This window comes from Cryphonectria parasitica (genome assembly GCF_011745365.1).
Source record: "Cryphonectria parasitica EP155 unplaced genomic scaffold M406scaffold_5, whole genome shotgun sequence".
Classification (NCBI taxonomy): Eukaryota; Fungi; Ascomycota; class Sordariomycetes; order Diaporthales; family Cryphonectriaceae; genus Cryphonectria; species Cryphonectria parasitica.
Genome location: NW_024468913.1, coordinates 2,599,982 through 2,625,843, shown reverse-complemented (window position 1 = coordinate 2,625,843; position 25,862 = coordinate 2,599,982). Strand labels below are relative to the sequence as shown.

Here is a 25,862-nt window from a genome sequence, read left to right as displayed (position 1 = left end):
TTGAAAAGACGTTGAACATGTGCATGCGTGAAGATAGTCGATATGCTAGTGTGTATAGGTTACTACTCACCCAGCAGCGAGTATCGACGGAAGTGGCCAAGTGACATGGCTGAAGGCTTGAGGTTCGGCTTGGAATTCAAATATGCTTGGGGAAAAAAATACTTAACAACACAACCATACATACATTGATGTTGAACTGTGAAAGGACCGTAACGTATGATTTATCATAAAGTAACAGACCATCAGCTATATGTCTGATCCTTACATACTTAAAAGTAGGCGAGGCTGATGCAACATCCTCCTGAAGACCCTGGATTTGTTGTTTTTAGATTCAAATCGACGACAAGCTTCATCACGCCGTATTACCCTGTTCACGTGCCTCGTCTCTTCAGAGCTAGGGTTCCGGATGGAAGAGACTTTGCAGTTGTATTCTCGAGAGATTTTTACAATTTAATGCGAAATTGCTAGGCTAGAAGGACGGGTCGATCTTGACTCGAGGACTCTCTATCAATCTATGAACGATATCCTAGGTATTCACTGTAATTACACCAAGCATCTCATCAAGCTGATAAACGTCTTTCTGAGCGCAGATTGCTTTCCACACTCTCGTAAAGTCGACTCTGTGTGCTGCGAAAGATCCGCAAGACCTCATCAATATTCTGCACCTGGCCGATGATCCTGATGGGCACGTCGGTGTCCATCGTCCAGAGTTCCTCGCAGTTGAGGGTACACTCGGGATGTAAGAGAAAGTTGCCCTCTTCTGATCGCAGCTCGACGTGAGCGATGCATGTGTCAGACCGGATTTCCTGGTGTCCTTGCTCTGTGGTCGCAGTCCGCACTTTAAGATGAGCCTTGTCGAAGCGTTTTCCTCGATGGAGGCCTGGACTTTTCCAGGTAGAAATCAGAAGCTAATGCGTTGAATCTAGTTGCCGTCACACGCTGCTCGGCGCTAACTTACCTCTCCTTGTCTCCGTATCACCAAACGAAGCGCGCAATAAGCAAGGCTCCGCTTGGTCATCTTTCAGCCTCAACGACAGCCCACGCAAGACAACTTATTGTCACATGAGAAATGATGATGCACGTTGGCCAGACTTTGCACATCCCGTTGGGGGCCACCGCCAAGTGTACCTATAGCAGCCTATCACCTCACTACGACCACTGGACCAGGGAGAAGAGGGTGGTCGACGGCAGGATGATGACATCAAACTTCCTTACCTCCTTCGATGTAGGGATTGCGCTTGAACTCTGGTTCTGGGAGGGCTGACGTAGGCGGAGCTTGTTGCTTCTGTTTTGTGTCTGGACCTTGTTGAGCAGGCTCAAGAACGACCTGGACAAGGGTTCCATTTTAGACGCGCCTTGGCCAAAATGGGCATGATGAAGAGAGACTCCGTCAATGAGGTGCGAGCGTGTCGCCTGGCTTGCCGCGGGGATAAGGCTGAATGGCCTTACGTTGACCGCTGGCCAGCGGTCCCGCCCAGCGACACGAAGCTCACCTTCCAGTACTGTGAGGCCAAGGGGGAAAGCTCCATGTTTCTCGGCAACACGGATGCCCAGTCGGCCCTCGCTCTGCAGGAGGGGAGAAACAGACTCCTGATTGCGAGGATGCAGTCGCAGCCGCAGTCTTCCTCGCACTCCTACGAGCGCAGGTAGGAGGGTGGTGGTTGGAACGCAGAGTATGCATGGCCCTGCCCGTTTTGAGAAATACACCATTCATTTCAGCCTCAGGCCCTGCCACTGCACTACAACGTTTCTGGAATGTGACGTGATTCTTCATACTTGCTGCCTAAGCATAGTCCTTCTAGATGATCTAACTATATCTCTCACTTTAAGCGTTAGCGACATACAATGATTTCTGAAAAGGCCACGCAACCGTTCTTCAAGTGGCAGCCCTGCAGCCTCCCTTGCATTGTGCATATCTCCTCCTGATGTCGTAAAACAAGCCGGCAAACCGACTTTCCTCGGAAAGAGATGGCGGGCCGATTGAGGCAGGGTCTTACCAACCTGCTGCTGAACGGGCAGATCATGAAGTTTCTGAGAACGTGCTGTTCTCGCCCAGGAGCGCCTTGAAGCCCTGCAAAAGATCCTCCCGCAGATCCTCCCACGCCTCGACCCCGATACTCACCCGCAACACGGTTTTGGCCATGCTCGTGTCTGACATGGCCCGCCACTCGATCAGGCTCTCGACGCCGCCCAGGCTCGTGGCGTGGTGAAACAGGTGCAGCTTGCTCGGCAGCCGGCGTGCGTCGTCGTCCCTCTTCATGACGATGGTGAAGACGGGGCCCCAACCCCGCGGCATCTGTCTCCGCAGCCAGCTCCCCTCGACTGCCGCCTCGGGCTGCAGGCTGGCGTGCTGGACTTTGTCGACTAGGCGCGCTACGACGCCCCCGCCGTCCTGGCCATCCCGCCGCGTCTCGGCGTCGAGCCACGCCACCAGCTGCGTGGCACTGTGGCTCTGTCTCTCGACACGGACCTCGAGCGTCCGCAGACTGCGCACGCCCAGCCAGCCCTCCAGGCTGCCCATCACGCTGCCCAGGAACACCCGCTCGTCCAGGAGGCCCTTGGCCCAGCCGTCATCACGCGCGCGGTCCGGACGCACGGCAAGTACGCCGCAGAGCATGTCGCTGTGGCCACCGATGTACTTGGTGCCGCTGTGCATGATGACGTCGGCGCCGAAACGGAAGGGGTCGAGCAGGGGCGGGGGCGCAAAGGTGGCGTCGACGGTGAGGTAGCAGCCCAGCTCACGGGCACGGCGGGCGTAGTGCTCGAGGTCGCGGGCCTCACCGGTCGGGTTGAGCGGGGTCTCGACGTGAATGACGTCGCCAGGCTTGAGGAGGGCCAGCTGGGCCGGGTCTTCGAGCTCGAGCTGCTCCAGGCCCGTGAGCTTAGACATGAGGCGGACGACGCCGTGGCAGCCGTGATAGCCGCCACTGATGGCGACGCGGCGTGGGTTGAGGAAGACCAGCAGGGCGTGGAAGGCAGCCAGGCCGCTGGCATAGGTGATGGCGGGCCCGCCGAGTAGGGCGGACAGGAGAGCCTCGAGGCGCGTCGTGTTGGGCGCCGTGGCGCGGCTGTAGACGTGCGAGTCAAAGGGGGCGGCTGGGTCGGCGTTGTCCCACGACCGGAGGAGGTCAGGGTTGTCATTGTACCGGAAGGTGGTGGACGTGTGCAACGGGGGCGCGACGGCGCGGTGCGAATTGATGTAGTCGTCTGCGTGGACGGCGAGAGAGGAGAGGGCGAGCTCACGATTGGGAAAGTGAGAGGCCAGAGAGCCAGGGCCGGAGGAGGAGGAGTGGCCCTGAGACTCTGCGGTGGTGATGGCTGCTGCTGACGGGCCGGACTCGTCCACCGGGAGCCCGGAGGGATGAGACGGTGTGCTTGTGCTTTCTGTCGTCATGACAGTATCATGTGCTGTGTTTCTCTTCGAGTGGTTTCTCTGCCTTGATAACTGCTTAGGATGGTCTGTTATTCCTCTGGACTCCTTGCTTGTCTCGACCTCTGAAATATGACTGTGCTTTGATATACCAGCAGAGCGGGCTGACTCACACATGTAAACACACTTGATCTCTTCTTTGGGTCACGAGAAGTTTGAATGAGATTTTGACTCGACGATGAGGCTAAATGACGAATTGAGTTTGCTGTGATCAGCAGAGAGACTCTGGAAAATAATCACATATATTGAAATGGTAGATAAGTGCCCTTGTCGTCTAGAATCTTGCGTACCTTTGCTGTTAAAGTGTGTGTCTAGATCGAAGTGTAGAAGTTGAGATGCGTCGTCTCCGAAATGGCGTAATGGAGCTGGGGAAGGAGCCGAGCCCGTTATCGGGGACCCGGACGGCAGAGAGGAGGGAGATCGACCCCGGCTCTCGGCCCCTTCCCATCAATATCCACGGGACAAAATAGTCAAAAGTCAGTCATCCAGTGCTCTTGCCAGAACCTCGTAAAATTCGTGTTTCCCCTCGGAGTAAACCTCACCACAACCCTGAGCAAGGAGTGTGTCTGGTAATAAATTTCTTTTTATTGCATTATCATTCAATGGGGTACTTCGGAGACAATCATAGGCCTCTTTTCCCTCTCCAGTTGTGGTTTGTATCTTATAATCAGTGTAATTAAAAAAAGAAAAAGAAAGAGACTCGATCCACTCATGACTCCGTGTGTTCGTGTTGTGTATTGATCATGTTGATCATGAGCGAATGTCTTGTCCTGTATTCGTCCCGGCCAGGGTTCTGGAGAATTGAAAAAACAAGGGCTCCCGAAAGAACATAATGCATCAGGGCCCATATTGGTAGCGACCGGGAGAGCTTTGATTGGGGGCAACGTTATTGCACGTTGCTGGTGTTCGTCACAATCAACTCGCCGCCATCTCGTCCACAAGAATCGGGCTCGCTGTCCCTTTGACAATAGCGGCAGCAGCACACTAGGCCTGCGCAGACACATCGGTCATCTCTCGAGCCATGTCCCTGTTGGCGGACCGTGGTCTCTCCATGGCGCCTAGCTCGGCCCCCTGGCTGCTGCTCTGCGCCCGCTTGCGACCAGCCAGTAGCGAGAACCGTGAGGATGTAGGTGATGGTGACGCTAGCGTTGGTGAGAGGGCGCTGCCGTCTTGGTTGTGGTCGGAAAACTTGGCAAAAAACCCTCTCTTCTTCTGTTGCGGGGGATGCAGTGGTGCTTGTTGTTGGGTTGGTTCGGTGCCCTGTTTCTTCTCGTCGTCGTTCAGGCCGACCTCTTCGAACCCTTCGCCTTCGCCCTCCTCGACTGATGTTGGCGTGTCGCGCTCGAAGAGGCGCTGTCGAGGCATGCGCGCGAATCTCGCCGAATCCATGGAACGGCGGGTATAGCTGTCGTGGCTTACAATCGGGGAACGCGCTGAAATATCCTATGTCGTTTCAACCAAGTTAGTCTCAGAAGCATCCCCTGCTCCTCCGCCTCGGGGACATTATGCGCTGTTATGAACGTACAAAAGAGCGGCGGTAAGAGTCAAATGACTCCCGCGAGATCCCAAACGGCTCGATCTCGCCCACCTCGCTTCTGGTGTCGGTCGAGTTGCGCGAGAGGTATCGACGAGGCCATGATGCCTTCTCTTCGGTAGGTGATGGCTGTGGTCAAACAAACAAAAAAGTTGAAGTCAGCATCTAGGCTATGTTGTTCTAAGACGAGAATGGGAACTCAATTGGAAAACATACCGGTAAATATACACCGCTGTCGTTGACCACTAGATAATACGGCAATATCAATGGTTTAGCATGCTTGCCCCAGGCGACGAAAAAAAGGCAATTATGAACAACAAATGGTGATTTTTCTTGGGGATCATCATGGCGTACCGCTCATCTTGTATTCGCCTTTGTCTTGGCTGCGTCGGCTGCTGATGCTGACGGCCGACGAGGCTTTCGAGCCGACAGTGTCGACGCGCTCAAACCCAGGCGGGGTCTTGAGCGCAGGCTCGATGGTCAGCGGCGGGCGCAGAGAGGCCTCGTCTGCTTGCCGCCGCGCAAAGGGGTTCCGGATCGGCATGGTTATGGAGCGGGTGCTTCGGATGCGGCGGGTAAAGAGGAAGGGAGGAAGGAGATTGGAGCTGGTGAGGCGTAATCCAGGAGAATAAATTCACCAAGTGAATATGGAGGAGGAAAAGAGCCTCGGTTGAGTTGAGACAATAAATTGGCGTGTTATGTTTTTCGGGTTTTGGAAGACAAAGAAAGGGACGATGGGCGCTTCCTGATGTGGATCTCGAGGGGAGCAGAGCAGAGAGCGGCTAGTCTATGGGCGGCCCAGATCTGTCTTAGCCAAATGGTCGCTTCAGGCCGTCCAATTTTTTTTCTTTCTTCTTTCTGAATAAACTGCTGAGATTGGTGGGGCTTGTTATTGTTGGAGGTGAATGCGATTGCGGGTTGTTGGTGCTTGGTACGTCAATGCCAAATGGATACAGGAATGGTGATCGCCCCAGGCGTAATTTGGCGAGGGATGTGTAGCGTACGTTTATATAAGTCCAATGATGCGGGAAGCGGGAAGAGCGGGTTTCGAGGCTGAGAACGGGGTGGATTCTTTCGCAAGGTTGAAAAGAGGAAAAGTAAAGGGGCTTTCTTGGAATCCTTCGAGAAGGAGTACGGAGAGAGAGAGAGATTTTAGTAGTAATAGTAATTGGGGGCAGAGGCGATCGGGAAAAGAAAGTCCAATCGACTTCTAATTGTGTATGGAGGCTGAGCTCGGAGTTTGCGTTCAGGTTCAGATTGACTGGCTGACTGACAGACAGGAAGTGGGAGAGAAGGTGGCGCACAGTTTGTTCTTGTTCCTGTGTTCTCGGTCAGTAAAGAGAGGCATGTGAGGGTCCTGTCCCTTACATAAATCCAATCCCCTTGTTCTTTTTTCCTTACCCCTGGCCAGAAAATCCCGATGATCTGATCTCGGGACGAGCCAAGCCAAGACATGCAGGAAGTAGTTAGATTGGCCCCTGTCGAGGCATACGATACCACTAACTAGAGCAGCTCAGGTCGTCATATGCTTTTTTACCTTTTTCCGTTGTGCCTTGGCAAGATGGATAATAAAAGTTGGTACATTGTAAGGGTCGACTTGGGTAGGAGAGGTTGGGCAGGTTTGACAAGGTAGTCGCACCTTCCAAAGTACCATGTCCAAGGCAAGGAAGGCACATATCCGGGGCCACACACCACCCCACAGCACACCACCCCGCCAAATTCTCTCAAAACAGTAATAATCCATTCACTCATCATTATCACCAACATCATTGTCATCATCATTGATTTTTGAGACTTGCCTATCATGGCGTCGGGAAACGGCACGGGATTTGCACTCCGCCTTTCCCATCCTGACAGGTCCCTGAGTCGTTCTCAGCCCGCAGATCAACAACCCCGTCGTGCTAAGTTTGTTTAAGGCCCCCTCTCCCACTGACGCCATGACCTCACTCCCGATACCAGCCCTGCCTTCCAAGGTTCCAACATTACAGACAAGGAAGACTCCAAACGAAACGCCGAGGCTTGAATAGTACTGACGACGATACTGGTCTTGTATCCGATGTCTTGCCTTTGTAAATTTTTTCTTCCTTTGTATTTTCTTCATAAATTACTTCATTTCTCATTTGGTTTTGTCTCCCACCTTTTTTTTTTTTCTTTTTTCCTCGGGTAGAGTCGGGGCACTGGGTGTGGCGCACTCCCTCTCCAGGGCTTGTTGCATTCTTTGTACGGAAATCCGGAGGCACCCGGCCTCGTGATGCGAACCAAGCATCTGAAGCCACATGCAGTGGCAGCTGATGACGCTCGAAACTTGTGGCCTGATACAGAAGAGAGGAGGAGGGGCACACCTCGATGCGTCAATCAATTCATCAGCGAGGCCAGGCCCAGTCAAGAATCAAACCCTCAGAGGTTATCACCTGGTACTCCTTGATAAAGTCTCGCTCTGTTTTCGGCCCCACGGCGGAGAGAGCCTTCAATGTGTGATCCGTCTCGCCGAGGAGGTCTCCCGAGGGAAACCATCACGGGGAGAGGGGCGCGGCCTTCGGATCCGAAGAAGCTCTTGTCCGTCTTGTCGGCTCTTGCCCGGCAGGCCACCAGGCTCTATTCTTCATTCTCTGCCGCATCCATTAGGCCAGGTGTACTTATTATTATTATTTTAATTCTTCCCGTACGCGAGATCTATCCGAGGCCCTCGTGTAAGACGGACCAAAGAACAGCCGCTCAGTGCGGACTGCAGCCCCACTATACTTACCACACACACCGTGTTACACACAATAACCTCTGTAAATTTTCATAACCTGCGTCGCCTGCGAGATTTAACTTTATAATCCTTCCTCGAGGCGGTGCATGCACGAGAATTCTCGGGCTGCTTTCATGATTGGTGAGCCGAGGCCTTCAGTGTCATCAGTTATGTACATGGTCTGTGACCCTTCGAGTTGCCTCGACCCAGAGTTTCCTTTCTGCCTCGTGAATGGTTGGGCCCCAAGGGAAACAAAAGGTAGGAAATGAGGAAAGATTGTGGCTCAAGCCTTCTCATGTAAGGACAGTGACGATCATGGCACATACTACTGCATGAAGACACCGCCGGTTGCTTGTCTGGTTTGAAGAGGCAGGACCAGGTCGTCATCTGAGGCATTCAGGCTGCAGATAAGCCAGCCAAGCCAGCCAGTCAGTCGGTGTGTAATTGGAAAAGGGGGGCGTCTACTGTAGTCAGGTTTTACGTGGCTGACTACACCAACAAAATGACTAGAGACTTGGCTGTCCTGTCGAAGGTTTAGAGTCACAAATGTACTACATTACCATCGTTCTGACCATGATTGATGTTACTCTGTACATACTACACAAGTGACCATCAAATCAGAGTAACACCATGCATGGCAGAAAAAGGAAAGGAGGAGCAAAAGGAGAGGGAAGAGGGCTTGCAGCTTGGCAGATCCCAGCAGTGTGGGAGTGGCTGTCCCAAATCCGGTCATGGAGCATTATTAATCACCTTGGATAGAAAGTCTTCTAGACAGGCGACTGTAGTGTACCTATACTAAAATAACGCGTACAGGGTACTTTCCTCAAATCCCCCTTGCAGGCTCCCCCAACTGCTCGGGTCTAAACCCCCCTAGTGAGTCCCTCAAGGCAAACGGCCATGCACGTACTTGCCCCCCCCCTCTCGCCAGACACGCCAGCACAGACCTAATCCTGCAGCTGAAGGATTTCCTCAGCGGCATGCACTTCTTCAAGCAACCTACAGTCTTCTTTTCCAACCACAATGAACATTGTAAGGCCACGCGGCGCATACACCCCTCCTCCTCCAGAACCTTAGCCTTACGAACCACCTCACTTCTTGTCCTGCGCCGTCCCTCGTCCGACCTACAACTCTTCATCGTCACCCACGATCTGGACCCAAGTACTACATCTGCTACTAGCTCCGCCTGCCCAGGATCCGACGTACCTCTGAATTCTGGACCCACGGGTATCCTCCGTGCATTGCCCGTCATACACTTTCACAGGCACACACTGCACACCCACACCCCCGGGGGGCGGGCTCTCTGGACCAAGAAACACAAGCGCCAACACGCCACCGGACAGACCGAAGACGGACCCGCCAACAGAGCGTCTCCGTCGCCGTCGCCACCGACGGCCCCGTCCATGACAAGCACAGAACCATGTCCACCCCGGACACCGACACCGCCATGCAGGGCTTGGGGGAGGTGGAGGACAGCGTGACCGTGCAGGTCAACGATGACGGCAGTAGGGGAGGAGAGGCGAGCACGACGCCGCCGCAGCATCAGCCGCCCAACAACGCCGGCGTGCCCAAGCCCAAGCGTCTGGCGTGTATGGTCTGCCGGAAGAGGAAATTGAGGTGCGACGGCAACAGGCCGTGTTGTAGTACCTGCACGAGGCTGGGCCACGACTGCGCGTACGACGAGGTCAGGAGGAAGAGCGGTCCCAAGCGTGGCTATGTGAAGGCTCTGGAGGAACGGTTGAGTGCGTGTCCTCTCCTCTTTCTATTACACGACCCCTTGTCTGATCTGGGCTGACGTTGTGACCGGGGCCTGCAGAACAAGTCGAGACGCTGCTCAAGACGCAGGAACCGCCAGCAGCGACCGCCTCCAAGACCGCCAGCAGCAATACGCCACCCATAAGTTCCCGCACCGAGCCCAAGATCAGTAGTACCACACCACCAGTACCGTCCCTCAATGTGCCTGACCCGCCTATCAATGCTGGCGGTGGCCGAGAAAGGGATTGCTGGGACTTTACCGGCGACAACTCTCCCAGACCGCAGCAGCAGCAGCTTGCACCTGATACCTTCGACTTCAACTCGATCAACATGCAGAACAACTTCACCTGGGAGATGATAGGCCTGGGCTTGGAGGAGCCCCTACCTCCACAAGAATCCATTGATGAATTGTCAGGACGCCTGCCCCCTCTCTCTGCCTATGCTTTTATGTGTGGTGTGCCGCGCGAGAGGCTAACGAGTGTTCGAGCCGCAGTCACCAGATATACTTTGAAAAGATCCACCCTTCTATGCCGATGATACATAAATACCGCTATCTTGCGGCTATGAACCTGTAGGTTCCTCATGTTTCACTTGTCGCAGGCTGACGGAGAACTTTGATCATGGCTGACGAGGCTGTACAGAGCACCAAATCAACGGCCACCGGTATGCCTCAGATACGCAATATGGACAATGGCTTGTTCGGTGTCGGACAAGTTCTCGTCTCTCCGAGATTTATTCTACCAGAGGGCTAGGAAGTATGTCGAGGCCGATTATATCAAGGGGTTTGGAGAGCACCTGATCTCGGTCGCCCACGCTCAGACCCACTGTCTGCTCGCCCAATACGAGTTCAAGATGATGTTCTTCCCGAGGGCCTGGATGAGCACTGGCTCGGCCGTCCGTTTGTCCCAGATGATGGGGCTGCACAGACTTGACGGCGGTGGCCTGGATGTGAAGATGTGCATTCCGCCCCCACGGGATTGGACTGAAAGAGAGGAAAGGAGACGGACTTTCTGGATGGCCTTTATTGAGGACAGGTACGCCAGCATCGGCACGGGGTGGCCCATGACCGTCGACGAAAAGGACATCACGTCCAACATGCCCTCGTCGGAGGATGCCTTCGACATGAGCAGGCCTGAGCAGACGCAGACCCTCTCGGAATCCATGACCCCAGCCGGTGCCGGCAAGATCTCCACCATGGGTGGCATCGTGCTCATGGCATGTCTCTTCGGCCGCAACCTTCTCCACCTTCACCGACCGGATGTCGATGATCGAGACCACGATCTGAACGGAGAGTACTGGAAGCGGCATCGAAACCTGGACAACATTCTCCTCAACACCTCTCTGTGTTTGCCGGCCCACCTGAAGTTACCTGCTGGGCTGTCGAACCCGAACGTCATCTTCACCAACATGTGTATACATACCTCGACCATCTGTCTCCACCAGGCCGCCATCTTCAAGGCAGACAAGAACAGATTGCCTGCCTCAGTAAGCTCCGAGAGCAAAGTACGCTGCATCACCGCGGCCAACGAGATCGCCAGCACCATGCGGATGATTTCGCACATTGATCTCTCCACTGTAAGCCGTCATCATTATTACCGTCGTCTCTATGAATATCCAGTCAGCTCTATGCCGGCCAGCTAGCTAACCTCCATGCCTCCTCCTCCTTACTCAGATCAACCCCTTCACCTCCTTCTGTCTCTATGTTGCCGCCCGAGTCTTTGTGCAGTACCTGAAGAGTCGACCTGACGAGAGCCAAACTGCCGACTCTCTAAGGTTCCTTCTTGCGGCGATGGGCGCGCTGAGGAGGCGCAACCCGCTGACAGAGTCTTTCCTGGTCCAGCTGGATGTGGACCTTGAGGCTTTGGGAACGCGCATCCCGAAGCTGAGGTCGGCCTTCCCGCGCAGTACGGAGTCGAGCAATGTAAGTTCATACCCACAACAACAACAACAACAACAAGAACAAGAAGAAGAAAAGTATTCCCCACAACGAACTCGGGCTGATCTGATCAGACACAGCGCGGTCCAACGTCACAAGGGGCTGCCTCGACGCCGAGTGACAAGCAAGCCGTGGGGCAGTGCCTCTTGGGGAAGTCGGGGGCAAATTTGTTTGAGGAAGCGGCCGACGCTGGCAAGACCCCTGATATGCTCGATATTGATCCAGCCCTCTCAAGTGCCCCCCAACAACCCATCCCGAGCTTCAGCTCGCTGAATGCGCAGTGGCGAAACGAGAGCTCCAGGGCAATCCTCGAGAAGATGCGGCAGGCTGGATCCAATGCGAACTTCTTCGGGTCGAGTCTGATACAGGAGCTGGGCGTCGAGGCCACCGGCGACATGTCTCTCTCGCCGGACGCGGCACACTCTTCGGACCGGCCGACGCCCAACTCAAGCACATCTGCCTCGGACCGGCACAACAGCGGCAGCGGCAACCTTACGGCCGCGGGCAGCAGCAGCCGTTCAGGCCGAAACTCGTTCGAGGCCTCCCCGGCGTCCTCGTCTACGAACTTGCAAGGCCAGGGCGGCCGCATGCCGGGCGATGCCGTGCACAACATGTTCGATAGTATACCGGAGGGCCTATCTGGACACGACATGCCAACGGGACTTACGCCAGGCAGACCATTCAGCATGTCGATGGAGACGCCCAAGGACACGACGGGGTCTGGCGACGCCACCGGCACAGGCGACTTCAACTGGGAGAACTTTGCCTCGACGGGCACGGGGATGACGCCAATGAGTGAGGGAATGCTTCGGACGATGCTGCAGATGGGGCCCATGGAGACGATGGACTTGGGATGGGACAATCCTACTTGATCCCGACCGGACTCTTCCCAAGCGGAGCCCATGTTGTTCATTATGATTTTGAAATAGCATCAGTGGACGGCGTTGTTGGTCCATGTCTCTCTGTCAGCGGTACCGAGACATAACGGGCGGTTTGGTACGGTACGTCACGGTTTGGCGATTTTTATTCGGCTGAGGGTAGGGATTCTGATCTTTGTGAGCTTGGTTTTGGCAGTGTGGGACAATCGAGGGCGGGTTCTTGTGCGCATGGACACAGCACCTGGGTAGTTTTTTTGGATTTGGATTTGGATTTTGGCTGGCGCGGACATGACGATCTCTTCTTGCTGCGGTTGCAGCTTGTGTGCACAAAGTGCTGCATATATCAAAAAAGACAAATCTCCCATCATTTCGAGAAAAGGGTCAGGTGTGATGGCCTGATTCCGACTACTATTACTACTCGTTACTATACAATGCTAGCAGACTGAACATGTACAAATGCATGATTTGGCGCGAGGCAGGTGAATAATAAATTACCAAAACAAGACGACATGATTTTCTTTATTCATTAGTACACTAATTTACCATTTATTCCCAATGGGTTCTTTATCCAAGACAAGCATCCAAGTCCAGTCCGTCCCAAAACGCCGGGTATCAAGTTTATTCGCAAACCAACGTTCTGGTTCCTTTGCTTCTTTCTTTTCTTCACTTCTCCTCATTATCACCTGGGGCTAATACTGGGAATAAAGCGACACAGAGTCACTCCGCCCAAGCTCTCCATCATCCGCCACCTGCGCGCCGCGCCAGTCCTGCATCGTCGCCGGCGTTGTGGTCGCCTCTGGCACCCTCCTGCTCGGCATGCGAGGCGGCAGCACAAAGGATCCAACCTCCCAGTCGTCGTCGGCCGTGCCAGCCCTGAGGGTCCCTGTCCTGCTCGGGTAGAGGGAAGATGAGTATGTCGATGACATGGCCGCGTCCTCCAGCTCGTCCTGGTCCTCCTCGCGTGTGGATGGGCGGGAGTGGGGGTGGTGGTGGTGTTGTTGTTGTTGTTGTTGTTGTTGTTGTTGTTGTTGTTGTTGTTGGGAATCACGCTTGCTCGGCATCCGCGGCGGTAGCACAAACGATTCGACCTCCCAGTCGTCATCCTCCTGCTGCTGGTGCTGGTGCTGCTGCTGGCCGGTGCTGGGAAAGGAAGAAGAAGAAGAAGACACCATCGTGCCGTTCCTGCTGCTCGGCTGCCTGAGCGGCGCAACAGTCGACTGCGCCTCGAGACGTTCTTCCTCTTCCTCTGCCTCCATGGGCGACAGGCGGCGCGTCTCGGCGGCGGTGATGTCCTGTGAGTACCGGCTGGCATAGTACGGCGAATCTGACCCTGCCCCTTCTTGTTCTTCTTCTTCGAATCGGTAGTATGGGTTTGCCTCTAGTATGCGCGATCCACGCCTCGACGACCCTCCGTCTGTCGACGAGCCTGCTTCCGACGCGGCGATCAGGTTCGAGCTGAACAGGGGCGGCGGGCTCAAGGCAATCGCTTCTCTGGCGGCGGCCAGATCGCTGTCGTCGTAGCCGTCCAGCCTGTTGTTCTGCTCCATCGCCATGGCGCCACCCCTGCCTCCGCTGCCGTAGTAGCCGGGCGGGGGGCTGCCTAGGGTGGTCAGTGTCGTCCCCGAGCTGAGCCGTTTGCCCGCCACCCCGGCCTGCTTGCCCAGGAACACCGACGACGGCGCCTGCGCGGTCCTCTCGACGTCGTAGAGGTGATTCCCCGTGGTTTCTTTACTGCTGCTGTGGCCGGTGCTGTGCATGGCCGTCGTCCACACAGCCGGGTGGAAAACGACGAGGGAGACGAGAGCTTCTGTCAGCGGGAGGCCCTCGGCGAGGAGCCAGGCGGTTTGGTCACGGGCGAGGGGGCTGCCGAGGCCGCCCCAGGAGGCGGCGGCGCGGTAGGCGCAGCGGACGAGGACGCAGACGGTGGCGACGGGCAGGGCGGCGAGGAAGATGGTGGAGCGGGCGTTGTGGTTGTGTCTGCCGTGGTGCTGCTGGTCCTGGGACGGAGAGAATGTCGCGTACCGGCCGTACCGCCTCTCTGCGCTGCCGGCGCGGGCGTAGGCTGTGGCGAGGAGGCCCAGGGCAGCAGCCAGGAGAAGCGTCTGCAGGAGGAGGGCGACGGAGAGGATGGTCTGCCCTGTGTGCCCGGTGCCGGCGAGCAGGAGACCCCATGGCCCGGCAGCACGGGCGCCGGTGAAGGTAACGCCGACGGCGACGGTCTGGAGGAGGAGCAGAAGGAGGTCACCCCAGATGAACAGGCGGAGGTGGGCGTTGGGGGAGAGCAGGGTGTACTGAGGCCCGAGAGACTCGAGCACGGTGGCGGTTTGGAGGTGAATGCTTGTTTTGAAAAAATCAGTCTTGGATGTTCCTATGGGGAAGAAAAAGAGAGAGAGAGAGAGAGAGAGAGATGAAATGACAATATTCACCTAATCGTGATTAAAACAGGTGCCAGTGTCGATAGGCTAAAATTTGCTGCAAATGTCACGTAGGCCCACGGCTGGAACCGCAGTGCATACGCTGCAATCTCAAGTATATAAGCCACACAGAGAACAGAGCTGAAGATGATACAGCGCCTCGTCTTCAAAGTGATGGCGAGACACGCCGCCAGACTTATGGCAGTGACGCCGAGGAGAAGTCCGTTGGCCACTTTGTTGGCACCGCCTCCGTATGGCGTGTCGTAGACATCGAGCCATTTTGGACCGCTTGGTGAAGCCATCGTGGGATCTCTCTCAACTCAACTCAACCCAGCTCAACAGCCTCCAACAAAGAAGAATCGATGGGAAGAAAAAAAAACACCACTCAATAATAAATTAGTGCTAAATGTTCACTATGAAGAAGAGGAAGTGGAAGAAGGAGAAAGAAGAGGATTGCAAAGAGAAAAGTAGAGAGCCATGCCAGTACGAAAGGATGTGCAACAGAATGTCAACATTAATCCATGCCAGCCCCCTTCACAATTCGGATCTACGGCCATGGCCCTGAGCAGCTCCATTTTTATATACGTCACCCGTCACTAAACCACTGATCTTCCCACAAAAGCTCAGCCAGTCAAGTTGAGTTCAAGCCAAGGAACACTGTGTGTGAGAGTGAGAGAGAGCGAGAGAGGCAAACCTCGTCACCTCGTGTCTGTTTTGGCGTGGGGACCCGCAGTTCTGTGTGTCTCGAACAAGTTTCCCCACGGCAAAAAAAGGTGGCACTGGCATGCAAGATCGATTTGCAGTGCCACCTTGCGGCGGATCCTGGAGGCTGGGCTGCCTCGTCACTGGGACCCACACAACCACCGCCAACCTGGGCATTTGCTGGAGAGCTGAACGGTCCTTGGGTGGCCGATCGGGCGGTCGGGAGCTTGTGTACTATGGTACGTCCATCACCCGAACTGGCGTGACAGGCTGTTTCGTGTTGAATGTACAATACATATGTAATGAACTCGTAGCGGTGCATTGATTTTCGGGAATTTCGTACTATGTACTTCACTTATTGCGAAACCTGTCCTACGACTGCCCAAGCGTGTTGATCGGGAAGAGGGGAGCCACATGTGTTGGTGCCTCTGAAATCGATCCTGCAAGGCTGTGCGTGCCATGGCGAGAGAGAAAAGGCCATCCTGTGGTCAGGCTCGCTCTCTCCACTAGGTAGATGGTTTCAACAATAACTGCCGGACTGCACAGTGACCAGGCAACCTTTTTTTCCTTCCTTTTTTTGTAATACATCACAGGAAGGAATTTTGGGTCCACTGATCGTCTTCCTGGTCATCAATCAACAATTTTTGAAGGAAAGTGATGCCGTTCCGAATCTCGCGTACCTTCGAACAGTTCAGTACTCTCGAAATTCCGCATTCGACGGCTCTACCTCAAACCGCATAGTTGATGCTCCTATATGATCAGTTTCCAGATGGTGAAGGGGGCTAATGATCTTGGAAGCTTTGTATGAGTCTTGCCGGTGAGTATAGCTTTTGCCAGTCCTACTTAGTGCAACGCTGTCCGTGGCAGTACACGGTCGGTTTTTGGCGGTGGCGCTCTTGACTGTGTTATATCGACTCGCTCGTACTGGCGCCCTTAACACAACGCCTCCCGAGAAAGCGGCATCATCGGCTCCTAGGATGACAGCACGCTGAGACGTAAGCTGTAAAATGCTATGCCTGACTTTTGAAGATCGGTGACCAAGCCCAGACCTTCCAGCATATTCAGCAGCACCGCTCTCGTCAAAATTCCAGGCCCATCAGCTCGTCGACCAAGAGACACCCGTATTTATGGTGTATGTGTACCCCTGATGCAGAGGCTGCTGTACCACACTGGTCCCTGAGATTCATTGTTGGTTCATTTGCATTCAATTTCTTTGGCCGGCCATCAAGGTTAGGGTTAGAGTAAGTGATGACCTTTGTTTTGTGGTTTGCAAAATGAGGCTGCAGTTGATTATTCCATGGCGTATGACCAGTTGATCTTGCATCCCGTCATGTTTAAGCTTGCAAGTTTGGAAATGATGGTCAGGTCTGTTGCAATCAACGCGGGTTGCGTCGCGGTCCGTGATTTGAATCCATTTGTGGCAAGGTTTGGAAGAGCTATAAAAATTAGAAAATAAAAAGAGGAGAGAAATAAAGAAAAGAAAAATCGGGTGCACGGACCACCGCGGCGGGTGAGCAGGCACGGCAGGGTGCAGTGATGAGTGGGTCCTTAGAATAGCCGGGTGCAAGTGTGGGGCCAAGAGTCTCGCTCCGCTTTCCCAATGTGCACGCGAGAAAAGAAAAGTTTAGGAAGACGGGGGCAAGAAGAGAGAAGAAAAAAAAAAAAAAAAAGAATAGCCATCCTCACCTGCAACACACGCTCAACTCGCATCGATCGTACAGGATCGTCTTCCGATACAACTCCCTCCAGGAGAAGGCCTACCATGTTCCATCAGTCTTTTCAAACATTAATTACTGCATCACTCAACACCTTTCACTTAGCAGCTTAACTCGAGACGCTGCAGAAGGGAGAGAAACAGAGACGGATCAGGCATCCTCCCGACACCAGCCACTCACCTTTTCGTCACCTTGAATACTCTCAGACATATGGCGACCGAGACTCCGGTCAGAGTACAACGGCGATCATCGCCAGCCGTCAAGAGCTCCGCCCTCAAGGGCATCTTGAGGTCCGGCCCGGCGAAGCTGAGCCACCGCCCGCGCGAAGGCGACGGCGAGGCTGCGAACCCTTCTCCAGAGAGCCCGACCAAGCGCCGCAAGACCGTCGTCTTCGATATGGAGTCTAACACAGTACAGAGCATCACGTTCCAGACGCCAGACGAGGTCAAGAGAAAGGCGGAAAGCGCCAAGCAGGTGGTCCTCAAGGCTCTGAAAGAGCACGCTGGGGGAGACCAGGAGGAATACGATACCCTGAAAGGAATCTTCCGCAACGAGCGACGACGGGGATCCAATACGCCGACCTCGAGCCAAGCCGAGGACGATGTCGAGCCGTCAGACCTGATCCACTACATCAACGCCCTCAAAGCATGCGCTCCTCACATTGGTCGGTCGTGCACCGGCCTGGTTCACGAGGTCCTCAGCATACCGTGGCTGGGACGGCCCGACGATTTTGTCACTGCCTACATTGACTTTCTTGCAAACCTGGTCACCGGCCAGTCCATATATCTCAGCAATGTCCTTGCCATGCTCGTCGACAAGTTTCGCCATTCCAAGTCGTCGCAGTGGGCCGTCAGTGATTATCCCGAGGTCAGCTGCCATATCATGCGGCAGCGCCTCCACTGTGCCTTGGGCCAGGTACTGCAGCTCTTCCCGGCCGCGAGACGGGTGCTGCTCTCCCAGATCAATAAGGAGTTTCCTTTCTCCGACGACTCGAAGCCCGTCCACATGGCTTTTGTTCAGAATCTGCTGCGTCTACGAGAGTATGCGCCAGACATGGGACCTGAGATTATGGAACTGATCACGGACCGACTCGTCAAGGTAAGCACTTACATTACCGTCATTCTTCCAAGTTGGGGGGGTGGGGGGGGGGAGTGCTTCACTTTCTTTCTAGTTTCTTTCCTTGCGCTGACGTCTCCTGCAGATCGATGTGCAGATCCAAGTTGACCTCGACGAGGCCGACGACGAGGTGGCGGCCGGCGTGATCAGTCAGCTCCAATCCTCTAGGATGGACGACGCCAATGAGGACGATGGCAGCGACGCCGAAAGTGTTGCGAGTGACGAAAGCGACGACGGACACGAGCTGACTGAGAAGATATTGAAAGCTGCACAGCATATTCAGAAGATGGACAGCATCATGGACACATTATTCCGCGTCTATGAGCCCATATTTGCCGACCCGGACTCGGACAGGGCCAGAGATCTCTTCGACAACATGCTCTCGGAATTCGTCAACATCGTCCTCCCTACATACTCGAGCCGACATACACAATTCCTCATTTTCCACTTTAGCCAACTGTCAGAGGACTTGACGGATAGGTTCGCCGGTGTTCTGCTCGATATTGCATTCGGAAATCAAAACTCCATGGTCACGAGGCAGAACGCCACTGCATACCTTGCCAGTTTCGCTGCTCGAGGCAAAAAGGTACCGGCCGAGTCTGTACAGACGATATGTACAGTCCTCATCAAGCATATCGATTCCTACCGACACAGACATGCAGGGACGGCCCGGCCTGACCTACGAAGATTCACGCCCTACTACGCTCTCTTCCAGGGCCTGCTCTACATATTCTGCTTCCGATGGCGCGACCTGGTCTTGGATGCCCCCGACGCCGTCAACCCAGACGACGCTGCCTCCTACCTCGGTCAGGAGCTGGTGTGGATGCAGGAGCTCGGCCCCCTCCTCACAGCAAACATCTGGTCCAACTTTAACCCGCTTCGGGTCTGCCACCCCACCATCGTACACGAATTTGCCAAGCTGGCCGGCCACCTCGGCTTCATGTACGTGCACGATAAGATCGAGCAGAACCGACGCATCTACCTGTCTTCGTACGTCTCGTCCAGCGTTGAGGCCCTGCGTGAGACGGCCAGCCACAACCCGTATGACGAGAGCTGGCTGCAGCTCACCCCGTACTTCCCCTTCGACCCATACCAGCTCCCCGAGAGCCGCCACTGGGTGGACGACGACTATATACCCTACGACTCGTTTCCGGGCTTAGGTGGCGAGGACGAGGACGAGGACGACGACGACGACAGTGAGCCGGACGAGACTATGGACATGGATGAGACGTTTGAGGAGACGTTTGCCGATGACACCGAGACGGATGAAGGAAGTAGCAGCTGAAGAATGATAGAAGTATCATGAAAGTATCGTCAACCCATAACAGGGGACCGGCGTTCTGAGAACTGGGTGCGGGGGGACAGTCATAAAAAGCATTTATTCCGGCGTTTCTTTCATCTGAATTGTCTTCCTCTCTTTTTCTTTTTAACGACAGAGATACCACGCATCAATATCAAGCAAGCTCTTTTGTTTCTCAAACAGCATGACTATGGCGGCAGCCGTACACATACCTCCACATCCACAATATAGTTTGTTATCACATCTGTCGGAATTGAGTTGTACTTATAGTCGGATCTACTGGGCAGCTTCTTCGGGTTGCGGTTGTAATATCATGTATGAATTGTAGAGTATCAGCAGATACTACCTGACACACCTAATGTGGTCAATCCTTGGGATCTTCATGGCTGCACAATATGGATTGCTCCTTGCTAGAAATGCCATCATCCTCTGTCATTTGTGGTTGTGTACCGTGCTGGATGTCAATGCCTCCATCATGATGGCCATCGACACGTGAAACCTCTGCTCACTTCTTGTCCTTCTCCAGATCAACACCAACAATGCGCAGCTGACCCACGTCACTGTACGCAAGCTGGTATCGGGTAGGCGCCCAGGAGACGACAGGGGTGGAGCTGGCCGTCTTGAAGGTATGAACGCGCTCGCCAGACTCGCAGTGGTAACAGTCGATGCCGGTCGACTGGCCGGTCTGGACGTCGACATCACTGCCGGCGACGAGGTAGAAACCGTCCCAGGTGAAGCTGAGGGTCTTCACAGGGCCGATGAGGTCGGTCAGGGTGCGGTGGCACATCCAGTCGCGGGTGTCGTACAGGCTGACGAGCGAGTCGGTGCCGCCCGAGGCCAGGTACTTGCCGCTGGGCGAGAGCTCGACAGACAGGCACGAGCCGGTGTGGCCCTTGAGGGCGTACTCGTTGGTGGCGCCGGGGCCGTCGATCATAGAGCGGTCATAGCTGTAGTGGATGACGGGCTCGAAGTCTGGAAATGACAAGACGCGCACTTCGCCCTTGCCGGTGCCAACGTAGACGCGCTCCCGGCTCCAGCAGAAGGCGATCTGGTTGGTCTGGACGGCCTGCTGGTGGTTGGCGATGGGGGTAGACTGGGTGGGAGAGAGGACGAAGACGTTGTCGGCCTGAGAAGGTGGGATTAGCACAGTTTGAGTATTCACGTCATCATCAGGAGCAAATATCAAGGATGCTTGCCTTATTGCCAACGATCAGCGACTCCCCCTCGGGGTCCCAAACCAGCGTGAAGGCCTCACCCAAGCCCTTGACCTCGTTGACGCAGTTTTTAGTGCGCACGTCCCAGAACTTGACGGTGCCATCGTTGCTCACGCTGCAGAGCTCGGCGTCCTTGACGGGGTTGAAGGCGACTTTCTCGATGGGGGCGGCATGGCCCTTGAGCTCGGTTGAGAAGCGCACGTTAGCCCTCTCAGGGTTCCCTAGCGAGACCTTTTTGTCAGCAACACGACGAAGATAAAACCCACTTCATCTCCTGGCTCGGGCATGCAACGGTAACCGGCCATCACTTACAGACTCGAAGGGTCTTGTCGGCGGCACCGGTGGCGATCAGGTTGCCAAAAGGGTTCCAGCCGATCGAGCGGATGCTGGCAGTCCTACCGTCAACAAACGTCCGCGGCGGCTTCTTGAAAGCGGCTTTGGGGAAGCAGAAGGGGTCTCCTTCATAGTCGAGCTGCTGCTGAGACGACATACTTGTGGTTTGATGCGCCTCGCGTGGCGGTGGGCTCCGTGTATGCCTGTGGCCGAAAGGCGTTGAAGTAGACCTGGAAGCGGTCTTTGTTCAGGCTCTGTCTGGGCCGAAGCAGAGGTGCCCTGAGTGGCTTGTTGGAAGATGAAGCCATGGCTCATGAAGTCTATGTCTCAAGTGAACAAGGAACCTTCACTCATTAGCTTGCTGGCTGCTTTGTGTGCCTTCGTCTGATGTTGACTCACTTTTCTTTTGTGTGCGCAGAGATAGATGAACTTGGGCTGCGAGTGGATGAGACGAGATGAAGAGATCCCAGGGTAGGTACTTTGCAAACCTCATCCGGTGTCATGAAGACCTGAGAAAGAGTGACTAGAGAGACAGCCTGAGATAAACAACATGGCCCTAAACCTCAGCAGATATTACTTCCAACCTCTTAAGAGCAGGCTGGCAATTATCTGGTGACGATAGACAGCCTCACAGTGCATCCAGCCATCATGGCAGTGGAAATGTCGTCTAGGGGTTTTTTTTGGTGGTGGTTTTTCTTTCCTTTTTGGTTTAGGGAAGGTGTCGGACAGGGGGATCTTTAGCAGGTCTTCTCCCTAAGCTCGGAACACTGCAGGAGCTGTCAGTGAGACCGGACAGCCAACTACAGGCCTAATCCCAGACCACTGCTATGGCTGATTCGTCATTTCTTGGCTACCACTTCCTTAGTACAGTAGCTGCTGCTACCCACGCGTGTGCCCACCCTAGAACCACATGCAGCAGCAGCAACAGCACATGCACTGACTGTACCACGGCTCCCACTCCCAAAGTCCAACTGCAACATCACATACTTTTCCTCCAGGTTCCCAACTTTGCACGCCTGCAAACGACAAGAAAACACAGCACCAAGATGAGCTACAGACTGTTCAAGGGTCGACAATAATCTATCCCTCAGAGATTCTTTCCTTACGACAAGCCATTCAATTGGCTCGGATGAGGACAGCTCCTCCACCCCTCGGGCTCCAGACAGCCAGCCATGTACTGGCCGGTTGGCACACCTCGAGTATATGCGACAAGCAGCTCCCAGCCTGCCAACGGCAACATCACTGTCTCCCATGATGGCCTCTCTCTGCCGACACCTGATGAGAGGGATCCCGAGAAATCCGACCAAGCCTCCCTCCTGACCGCCGACTCTGCCTCCAGCTATGACTTTCCCAACCCGTCGACACCCATCACCCCCATCACACCAGGTATCCAGCCTGTTGAGCGCGAGATCCTCGACACCGGCTCCGAGGCGTCGTCCGGCAGCAATGGCAATGGCAATGGCAACGGCACTGAACGTCCGGTCATCCCGCTCCATGAGCCCATTCTGGCATTACGGGTCTCGCGCCTCGGTCAGATCTTTGCCGTCATCACTGCGACGTCCATGACCATATGGCAAGCCAAGGTGCGTGCGGCCCCGAAAGAGAGGGGCGGGGGAGAGAGAGACCCAGGCCATTGAACTACTCCCAGCTAATTGTCTCGTACAGCCTACGGTTATTCTTGCAGTCGTTGTGCGATCAGAACCCTCTCTCAGGTCCTACGGTACCAATGTCGACCTCCTGCTCCGGCCCGACTCTGCCATCTTTGTGGTCCACACCAGCTCGGGCTACCTCATCACCTATTCGCTAGCCACAGACTCCGAGTCGCGCGTGTACAAACCTTATTTTACGAGCCATACCAATGTGCAGCGGCGACGGCAGAGCCACTGGGGCGGGCCTGGGCATGCTGCACCGGATCAGATCATGTGGGGTCCCGGAGAGGGCCGTGGCGTCAGCGACATAAGCGTGCGGTTTCGGATGGTCATCAAGGTGGACGCTGGGATAGCAAGTGCGCTCGCGCTCGACGACGAGGTGGTCGTGGCCACACGCAAGCCGGCTGCTGTGCAGTGTATACGATGGACTCCGGATAGCTCGGGCAGCCAGACGAGCACCGAGCTTCTCAGCAAGATGACATGGCTGGGGAAGAAGGTGACTGTCACCGAGATGACAAACGACAGGTCGATGAACCTGTCGACATGGGTCACGGGTGATGGCAGGGCCTATGCCGTCCAGCGCACGCCGAAAGGCCAGCCAAATCCGGAAACCGGCGAGACAGACCCCAAGAGGCTGTTTAAGGGGTACTGTTTCCACGTGCCTCAGGGCACTCATGACCGCGCAACACACGCAGTGATCAATGCTCGGTTCTCCCTCATAGCACTTGGGTGTGTCGACGGCGTTGTCCGGGTCTACACAGTTCGAGATTACTCGGGCAACGTGCCGTCATCTCACGTCCAGAGACTACCAGTCTCTGAATCTCACTCTGGGAGCCTGACATCCTTGAGCTATTCCCCGGATGGGTATTGCCTATTTGTCGGCTATGAAAAGGGCTGGGCAACTTGGAGCGTCTACGGCAAGCCATTAAGCAACAGCTTTGGGGTCGATCAGAATCTTGTGAATAAAAATGGGGAATACTGGGTCTCGGGCGTAAGAGATGCCTCGTGGCTAGGAGGAGGCTCGGAGATTCTCCTTGTTGGCCAACAGCACGAGTCGTTATGGCTGCTTGAGATGGCGAGAAGCGCCGTCACTGGATGTTACAGCTCTTCAAACGTATTTCGCACGGTTTTACAGACCACATCCAGCGTTATGATCTACCGCGGTTACGACCTGCCCGACATGAGCACAATATCAGCAGAGCCTTTCCTCTGGCACACAACAAGGATACCAGCCACCTATCTCCTGAACCAGTGGCCTATCAAATCCACAGTCATATCCTCTGATGGGCGATATGTGGCTGTTGCAGGTCGCCGAGGTCTCACACACTACAGCGTCAACAGTGGCCGCTGGAAGACCTTCACAAATGCGGAACTGGAAAACGAGTTCTCGGTGAGAGGTGGCATGTGCTGGTACCAAAATATTCTGGTCGCTGCTGTCGAGGTTAACAAGACCTACGAGCTCCGGCTTTATTCGCGCGAGAAGGAGCTGGAAAGCATCGTCTACGTTCATACCATGCCCGCCCCCATTGTCCTCCTCACGCCATCCGGGGAGGACTCGCTTCTAGTCTACACTTACGACAATCTGCTTTACCACTTTGTTTTCAATCCATTGGGCAACACAGTACGACTTGTTCAGGTCGGCCAGATTGCCTTTCACGGCATTGTTAGATCGCCTGCTAGAGTTAGGGGCCTGAGTTGGATATTACCAGAGAGCCAGTTGGTTGAGGGCGATCCATCGCAAGATGTTCGCGTCGCCTCTGTCTTATTTTTGGTCGATGGGAAATTGGTCCTACTGCGGCCCGTGTTGGGCGAAGAAGGGCAGCTGAAGTATGACATGAGGGTCATCGCCCAGAATGTCGAGTACTACGTCTCCATGAAAGACCAGCCGTTCCTCAGCGAGATCGGGCCACCAGCAGGTAACACGCCAGCAGAGGCCGAGAATGAGGATCTCTTCAACTCACTATGGATGTTCGACGGCACGGACATCAAAGCTTGGACGGATATGCAGAAGGTTCTGAATGGGCTGGGCGAAAGTCACGGAGAGCTTCCCGCTCCGGTCTCCATCTCCGTCGACTTCTACCCATTGTCTGTCCTGCTCGAAAAGGCCATTGTACTCGGTGTCGAGCCCGACCTTGTCCAAAGAAGGGATGTCAACTTTTCCTTCTTCCGCTTCTCCATACGGGTAAGTCACACAATCTCTTTCTGTCATGATCTCATCACACTCGTCGCTGATACCAGGGCCAGACAACTCTATTCCTTCCTGAGATACTTCGGCATCACCTAATCGCCAACAAGTCCCTGGCAGCACTTCACCTTGCTCAGCAGTTCCAGCACCTCGAATACTTTGCACACGCTCTTGAGGTCCTCCTCCACCATGTCCTGGATGAAGAGGTTGACATGTCACCACCACCCTCCCCGGAGAGCGCCATTCTGCCGCGTGTGCTCAGTCTTCTCTCCTCCTTTAAAGAGTATCTGGATATAGTGGTCCAATGCACCCGCAAGACAGAAGTCCGCTCGTGGCGCACCCTCTTCGACTACCTACCACCGCCGCAGGAGCTTTTCGAGGAGTCCCTACAGCGCGGCTCACTCAAGACAGCAGGCGGCTATCTCCTCATCCTGCATACCTTTGACGAACTTGCCACCGCCTCTGAGCAGAGCGTTCGCCTGCTGACACGCGCCATGCGCGAGGAAGACTGGGAGTTGTGCAAAGAGCTCGCGCGTTTCCTAGCTGCCCTCGACGAGACAGGAGACACCCTCCGCGAGGCGCTCAGGATGGCGAATGTAAGGATTGCGACAGGAGACAAGACAGGAGAGGAAGGGTTTGGCGGCTCTCTCGTAGCGAGGCTAGAGGTTCCGCAGACAAAGGCCAAGGGTGTCAACGGGGCCGGATCTGGGTCTGGGTCCGGTTCGGCATCGACATCAATATCGGGCGAGTCGAGCAAGGCGGAAAGTCCTGGTGGTGGAAACCGCAATGACATCACAGGAGATGGGTCGTCGGATGCCAGCGTCAGTGGCCAGAGCGCGACCGTGTCTGATGATGGGACGGAGAGATGAGCATCCGAGATGAGGAATAGGATGTGACGGGACTCAAACTACCGTTCAAGATGCAGCTGCTTGGACTCGAATCGTTGTAGGAGGCTTTACATGCTTTTACA

At 54.9% G+C, this 25,862-nt stretch overlaps 8 protein-coding genes across 8 annotated transcripts; 3 read left to right on the top strand and 5 right to left on the bottom strand.

Annotated features, from left to right (window-relative positions):
• Positions 1-62: 62 nt before the first annotated feature.
• Positions 63-1,529, bottom strand: M406DRAFT_331100 (uncharacterized protein; the record flags this gene model as incomplete). Its single annotated transcript, XM_040920595.1, has 7 exons — positions 63-128; positions 185-196; positions 266-310; positions 367-416; positions 605-885; positions 1,151-1,327; positions 1,450-1,529. 7 exons carry the CDS (start codon positions 1,527-1,529, stop codon positions 63-65), a joined length of 711 nt encoding a protein of 236 aa, XP_040775740.1.
• Positions 1,530-1,783: 254 nt separating this feature from the next.
• On the bottom strand, positions 1,784-3,394 carry M406DRAFT_98368 (uncharacterized protein; the record flags this gene model as incomplete). Its single annotated transcript, XM_040926401.1, has 2 exons — positions 1,784-3,295; positions 3,347-3,394. The coding sequence occupies 2 exons, from the start codon at positions 3,392-3,394 to the stop codon at positions 2,021-2,023; spliced, it is 1,323 nt and encodes a 440-aa protein (XP_040775739.1). The 3' UTR covers positions 1,784-2,020.
• A 1,020-nt stretch (positions 3,395-4,414) lies between these two features.
• On the bottom strand, positions 4,415-5,544 carry M406DRAFT_291952 (uncharacterized protein; the record flags this gene model as incomplete). The annotated part of the gene is made up of 4 exons (XM_040919004.1): positions 5,319-5,544; positions 5,181-5,209; positions 4,956-5,093; positions 4,415-4,873 (listed from the first exon to the last, which is right to left on the bottom strand). Exons 1-4 carry the CDS (start codon positions 5,506-5,508, stop codon positions 4,415-4,417), a joined length of 816 nt encoding a protein of 271 aa, XP_040775738.1. The 5' UTR covers positions 5,509-5,544.
• A 3,598-nt stretch (positions 5,545-9,142) lies between these two features.
• M406DRAFT_258289 (uncharacterized protein) lies at positions 9,143-12,258 on the top strand (the record flags this gene model as incomplete). The annotated part of the gene is made up of 6 exons (XM_040917224.1): positions 9,143-9,437; positions 9,512-9,860; positions 9,944-10,021; positions 10,092-11,025; positions 11,123-11,371; positions 11,563-12,258. The coding sequence occupies 6 exons, from the start codon at positions 9,143-9,145 to the stop codon at positions 12,256-12,258; spliced, it is 2,601 nt and encodes an 866-aa protein (XP_040775737.1).
• Positions 12,259-12,764: 506 nt separating this feature from the next.
• On the bottom strand, positions 12,765-14,980 carry M406DRAFT_107139 (uncharacterized protein; the record flags this gene model as incomplete). Its single annotated transcript, XM_040915224.1, has 2 exons — positions 12,765-14,601; positions 14,781-14,980. The coding sequence occupies 2 exons, from the start codon at positions 14,978-14,980 to the stop codon at positions 12,954-12,956; spliced, it is 1,848 nt and encodes a 615-aa protein (XP_040775736.1). The 3' UTR covers positions 12,765-12,953.
• Positions 14,981-17,305: 2,325 nt separating this feature from the next.
• M406DRAFT_260707 (RNA polymerase I-specific transcription initiation factor RRN3) lies at positions 17,306-19,496 on the top strand (the record flags this gene model as incomplete). The annotated part of the gene is made up of 2 exons (XM_040917388.1): positions 17,306-18,193; positions 18,297-19,496. 2 exons carry the CDS (start codon positions 17,306-17,308, stop codon positions 19,494-19,496), a joined length of 2,088 nt encoding a protein of 695 aa, XP_040775735.1.
• Positions 19,497-20,016: 520 nt separating this feature from the next.
• Positions 20,017-21,366, bottom strand: M406DRAFT_340313 (WD40 repeat-like protein; the record flags this gene model as incomplete). The annotated part of the gene is made up of 4 exons (XM_040921544.1): positions 20,017-20,637; positions 20,708-20,946; positions 21,038-21,111; positions 21,218-21,366. 4 exons carry the CDS (start codon positions 21,364-21,366, stop codon positions 20,017-20,019), a joined length of 1,083 nt encoding a protein of 360 aa, XP_040775734.1.
• Positions 21,367-22,230: 864 nt separating this feature from the next.
• Positions 22,231-25,761, top strand: M406DRAFT_340312 (RIC1-domain-containing protein; the record flags this gene model as incomplete). Its single annotated transcript, XM_040921543.1, has 4 exons — positions 22,231-22,641; positions 22,724-24,889; positions 24,952-25,488; positions 25,567-25,761. The coding sequence occupies 4 exons, from the start codon at positions 22,231-22,233 to the stop codon at positions 25,759-25,761; spliced, it is 3,309 nt and encodes a 1,102-aa protein (XP_040775733.1).
• Positions 25,762-25,862: the final 101 nt, after the last annotated feature.